The 6136-nt window shown below is 41.6% G+C and overlaps 1 protein-coding gene across 2 annotated transcripts in view; it reads left to right on the top strand.

Moving 5' to 3' along the window:
* Positions 1 to 391: 391 nt before the first annotated feature.
* The window catches only part of LOC106573705 (zinc finger protein 423), a 138440-nt gene continuing 132695 nt past the window's right edge, over positions 392 to 6136 (top strand). For both annotated transcript variants that reach the window (XM_014148999.3, XM_014148998.3), the window contains exon 1: positions 392 to 1250. In XM_014148999.3, the coding sequence (XP_014004474.1) occupies positions 1211 to 1250 (40 nt within the window). In that variant the 5' untranslated portion in view covers positions 392 to 1210. The remainder of the gene's footprint in view (positions 1251 to 6136) is intronic.

Below are 6136 nucleotides of genomic sequence, written 5' to 3'. Positions count from 1 at the left end.
CACTGTTAAGCACGGCAAAATAACAGCCAATATTGATGACAGGCTAATTTATAATAAATATAGAAATTATGCATGGAAAGAAACGGATACGTTTCACGACCACCTACTTTTAGAAAAGGCATTTCAACATCACAGGCAAACATTTAGATTTAAAGGACTAAAACCAAATCCAGTCCGTATTTTTAATGCGCTCTGCAGAGTTCCTCTAAACTCCGTGTTTTGGCCCCAATCTGTGCTCAAAGTTAAGCTGTAGTTTCCATGGCTGACCATGGTTTGGTGCTGTTGGCTCGCTCTGTCTGCTCAACCCAGGCTGTGCAGTGCTCCCAGCGGGATCAGAGCGCTCCCCCGCCGGGACCCTACTCTCACATCCTCCTGCTGGGACACAGCTACATTTCCAGCCAAGCCTGGCTTTATTATGTGTGTCTGCGCTGCAGCCCCGCCAGTAGTCGGATCGGGAGGCGGAGGGAAGACCAGAGTCAGGACAAAGAAAAAGGGAGAAAGAGGCTAGCGACCGCAAACATTTCACTGGGTTTATGAATTAAATTAAAAGGGGAGATATTTGAACAAATCCCCAATGGAGAAAATGCTGGGTAAGGTTGCATTGCCCATGTCACCTTCTGAAAAATAACGGACGGACGGAGGAGGGAGGTTCGCTGTTCGCAAGATCAGGGAGAAAGACTTAGTTCCGAGAACAACCTCAAGAAGCACAGGAGGAAAAATAAAAAACGTAAAGCTTGTTTGAACAGAATTCTAGAATTGTGTAGTCAGGTAATCACATTATTTGGACGTAGTGTCTGGCACCTTTCTAACTGCCGATCAGGTGTTACCGCATCGCACCGCTGTCATTTGGCTTTGGCTGTCTCTTCAAACTCTACGGATATAGTCGCGCTGTCGCCAACGAACATAAAGGGACAAAAGATACATATTGTCGCTACGGACCCAGAAAGAAAGACAAGTTGTTACGTTAATTCTACAGGTTGAGTCCAGCTGAAGAAGTTAAATTGCTGGAGTATCCGGGCAATGCGCCTCTCCACAGCTCTTAATTGTACCTACCTCATTTTAACTGGATTATAGGCTACTATCAGAGTCTGAAGTTGCCGCATTGCAACAGGCAAAGAAGTGAAAAACGCCAGCTAAAGTATCCATCTGTATGACTGTATTCGCAAAGCATTAGAGATCTACATTAGAAGAAAATACTATCAGCCCAGAGATGTCTAGACGAAAACAGGCTAAACCGCGTTCCGTAAAAGGTAAGTGTTTTGACATTTTATTTTATGGAGAGACTGGAGACAAACTCACGAGTAGACGCAAAACCAATAAGAATATTTCATGGCATCATTTGGCGAATACTGTGAAATTCAAAGATTTAAATATCGTCACTGTGTAGTCTTTATTATATATATTTTGCCAAACAAAGCCTACGCAACTTAAAGTAAAATAAATCATAGTGCATTTACCTGGTCCAACATAGACTACTCTCTGTAGTGTTACAATAGTCACTCAGGCGTTCCCTGATCAGCTAATTACTTAATCGATTGTAAATTGGGACCACATTCAATACCCGACTAGACTGCAACGTGTTTGTTTCATTAGCTACTGCTCACCAGTATTGTTGATGTGTGCGTAATTATTGTCACCCGTGCCACGTGACCCGTTTGCTGCCAATGCATGCCCACATCTTGCACGTTGTTTTTCCATCACCATGATTAAAGCATGGGCACATTGGTTTGTGTTTTACTTGATAGACCATTTTCTTGGTGATCCGTATTTTCTAGTAAAAGTTAAGTTGGGCATTTGGCTCGTTTTGCCTCTGGCTGCGTTTACACAGGCAGCCCAAAAAATATTTTTTTGCCCAACATTGCCAAAAGATCTGATCTGAATGGTCAATTATTGGCAAAATATCCGAATTGAGCTGTCTGTGTAAACACAGCCTATGGAAACCAGATGGGCAATGGGGTGGCCATGTGGTCCAGAATTATTAGGTTACCCCTCCCCCAATTAGTCATTTTGTTCTATCTAATTGATGGCAACAATATGCAATGGTTATGGTGGAAAGATTAGAAGGCCTACATTGTTTAAATTATTATATGTTTTAATGTATGCACTCTGTAAATCTAGTGACTGGTTCACCAAGACTAATGGCAAGTTGAAGCTGTGTTGATGACCACAGTGGTTGGTCTGGTTCTGAGTCACCAGAGCTTGGTGTCATGACCTCTCAGGATGCCTGTGGTGTCTGTACTAAGGATCCACTGTTTCAAAGCATGAAAAAAAAGATCATGTAAGCTGAATGTGGGAAAGAGATCACTTGATTATTTTAACAATTTCTTATATTGATGAAGTACAATGATTACAAGTACATATTCCACGTCTGAAAGTAATCCCAATTTCCCTGCAGGGTAAAGAAGGCTAGTCTTTGTACTGTTTTGTATCCTGTGTGTTGAGCAGCTTCAGCTTGTGGCTTTGAATAAACAAAGCTTTTGCTTAGTCAGTGATGCACAGCAGCTCTATGTGTAACTAAGATGTGTTCTGTTGCTATCACCCCACAACACCTTTCCCACGGCCTGGCATGTTCTCAAATGATGAGTGAGCAGCAGAGTGGTTCAAGGCATGCACCAGGGATTATTTGTGTTTTTCATGTCCCGTTGTCTCTCACCTGCTCGCTCACTCAACTCCAAAGAGTGCCTGTCGATGCCAAAGCAGAAACAAAACATTGAGAATCTTATTTATTCCTAGTTTGCTACACACAGACAGTCAGACGTCTATGATGAAAAAAGGATTGTGGAAACCACCAATCCTTGTTTTTATCAGTGGTTTTTGTTGGGGGGGATTTTCTATTCTAATTGTAGATGGCTAATTGAGGTTGCATTAATATCTATGATTGGCTCTTTTACTAATGGGGAGGGATGGAGGAAAGAGGGGAGCGAGCGGTTCTTATCAAAATATTATTTATCCCGATTAATCCCTTTTTAATGTGTGTCTTTGCGTAGAGTGCCTGGCCGGGGCATTTCTGCTTCATATCTCCCCCATCCCCATGAGTATTTCATGCATTATGTAGTGATAATTACACATTAATAAATCCTCTTCATTTACAGGACATTAAGCGGGAATGAGTGCAGAGGAAGGGAGGGAGAGAGCACTTATTTCTTTTCCGCGATGTTGTTTACGGTCAATCAAATGAAATTGGACCTTTAACCTGTGATGTGGGAGAAAGAGATGTTGGAACAAGGCTTGTCTAAGACTAGCTGAGAGATTAGGGATCCAAGGCTAAAGGCATAATTTCCACTCCACCTCCCTTGTGCTTTTCCACCTCATTCCACATCAAATTCCACCAGCACTACTCTGTTTTCACAAGCTATCAATTCAACATTTTTCTAAATTGCAGTGAAATATTTAAAAAATCTTAATCCATTGATAGCTTCACCTGGCCAAGGCTTTAATGGCTGTCTCCCCTGGATTCAGTAGTTTAGATATTATTTTGTGTGCCCATAATAATACTTAAATGTTGCAGTTGATTTATGTCTCAATCTACATTATGGTTATATTGTTAAATTACTTGTACACCTTTGTAGTAACAGTTAAATTACCTAAGTAACAACATTGTATTAACATGTGACATTGCACTTCAGTAATCGTAATTAAATTGCATAGCAATAGTTGAGAGTTTCTAATTATACAAGAAGAAAAATGACTTATTTTATTGCATAGTTTGTAATAACAAAAAAGCTCAAGTCCATTACTATGCAATTACAAAGCAAAATAACCACAATGTAACAATGATGTTGGTACTCAAATATACTGAACAAAAATATAAACGCAACATGTAAAGTGTTGGTCCCATGTTTCATGAGCTGAAATAAAAGATCCCAGAAATGTTCCAGGGCCTCCCAAGTGGCAGAGGCATCACTACAGACCCGAGTTTGATCCCGGGCTGTATCACAACCAGCAGTGATCGGGAGTCCCATAGGGCGGCGCACAATTGGCCCAGCGTCATCCAGGTTAGGGGTGGGATTGGCCGGGGGGGCTTTACTTGACACATCGCGCTCTAGCGACTCCTTGTCGGTTTGGCGGGTCATGTTTCGGAGGACTCATGACTCGAACTTCGCCTCCCGAGCCCGTTGGGGAGTTACAGCAATGAGACAAGATCAAAATTAGGGAGAAAAAGTTCCATATGCACAAAAACCTTATTTCTCTCAAACTTTGTGCACAAATTTGTTTACATCCCTGTTAGTGAGCATTTCTACTTTGCCAAGATTATCCATTGACCTGACAGGTGTGGCATATCAAGAAGCTGATTAAACAGCATGGTCATTACAGAGGTGCACCTTGTGCTGGCATTGTCACACAACACAATGCCACAGATGTCTCAAAGTTTTGAGGGAGCGCGCAATTGGCATGCTGACTGCAGGAATGTCCACCAGAACTGTTGCTAGAGAATTTAATGTTAATTTCTCTACCATAAGTTGACTCGATCGTCGTTTTAGAGAATTTGGTAGTACGTCCAACCAGCCTCACAACCGCAGAACATGTGTATGGCGTCGTGTGGTCGAGCAGTTTGCTGATGTCAACGTTGTGAACAGAGTGCCCCATGGTGGTGGGGTTATGGTATGGACAGGTATAAGCTACGGATAACGAACACAATTGCATTTTATCGATGGCAATTTGAATGCACAGAGATACCATGTTGAGATCCTGAGGCCCATTGTCGTGCCATTCATCCACCGCCATCACCTCATGTTTCAGCATGATAATGTACGGCCCAATGTCGCAAGGATCTGTACACAATTCCTTGAAGCTGAAAATGTCCCAGTTCTTCCATGGCTTGCATACTCACCAGACATGTCACCCATTGAGCATGTATGGGATGCTCTGGATCGACGTGTACGACAGCGTGTTCCAGTTCCCACCAATATCCAGAAACTTCACACAGCCATTGAAGAGAACTGGGACAACATTCCTCAAGCCACGATCAACAGCCTGATCAACTCTATGCGAAGGAGATGTGTCGCGTTGCATGAGGCAAATGGTGGTCACACCAGACACTGACTGGTTTTTTGATCCATGCCCCTACCTTTATCTGTGACCAACAAATGCATATCTGTATTCCCAGTCATGTGACATCCATAGATTAGGGCCTAAGTAATTTATTTAAATTGACTGATTTCTTCATATGAATTCTAACTCAGTAAAATCTTTGAAATTGTTGCATGTGTGTAAATATTTGTATAATAATAATACACAGGTTAGCATCTTATTGCAAGTGTTACTGCTGTATATTTTGTTTTGGATTGATGTAGTTTATTTTTTTTTATTTTTAAGTGTGTGTGCATGAAGCGTATCCCTGACGTCCCTCTACCCTCTCTGCCGCCCTGAGACCATATGTTTTCAACATTCAATTGCTCTTTTATTGTCACCTGGGCTTTTGGCAGCATAGCCAAAGTTTCATTGGTCAACAGGCTGTTCTAAAACAATGAAGTGAATTACCACAGGGCTGATTGAGTGTCGAGAGCCTGCTTCCCTGTCTTTATTCTGTGTGTGTGTGTGTGCGCACGTGCGTGTGTGTCTGTGTGTAAGAGAGGGAATAATAGATAGAGTCTGGTCTGTCACTTTGACATTATGATATTATTATTTTATGTGTGTTCGTGTTAACTGGCAGCAGGCAAGCAGGCATGCATGTAATGTCTTTTACAATTAATTGTTGCAGTTTGTAAGTATAGAAGACTGTTGACCTGTGTTATTGGTAGGTGAACCTCAAAATAGATTTTTCTAAGCCTTTGTAAAATGTTCATTGACTGCACAGCAGGGAGAGCAATTTTGTCTAGTACTTTGTATTTTGATATGACAAAAAAAGTAATTGGTCATTGTTCAGCCACAGCGGTAGTCTATTTTTATATAGAGCCTATTAGTTTGCACAATATTATATGCATTTTGCACTTTTTCAAGAGGAGAAAGGGGATATTTCTAAAGGTACAGTGCACTCTACTTATAAGAGTCCTAGATATAGGAAATGGAATAAACCTGCTTATAGTGGTCCGATATTTACAATAAACGTTGCTTGAGAATCAATCGCTTATTCTCCTTCCTTCCTCCCTGTAATGTAGTGTGGTCTTGCTCTACAGCAGACCCTACTGGTGTGGAG

Source organism: Salmo salar, chromosome 16, assembly GCF_965601325.2.
Source record: "Salmo salar chromosome 16, fSalSal1, whole genome shotgun sequence".
Lineage (NCBI taxonomy): Eukaryota > Metazoa > Chordata > Actinopteri > Salmoniformes > Salmonidae > Salmo > Salmo salar.
Note: the sequence above shows the minus strand (reverse complement) of the source record. Positions and strands in the feature narration are given on the sequence as shown.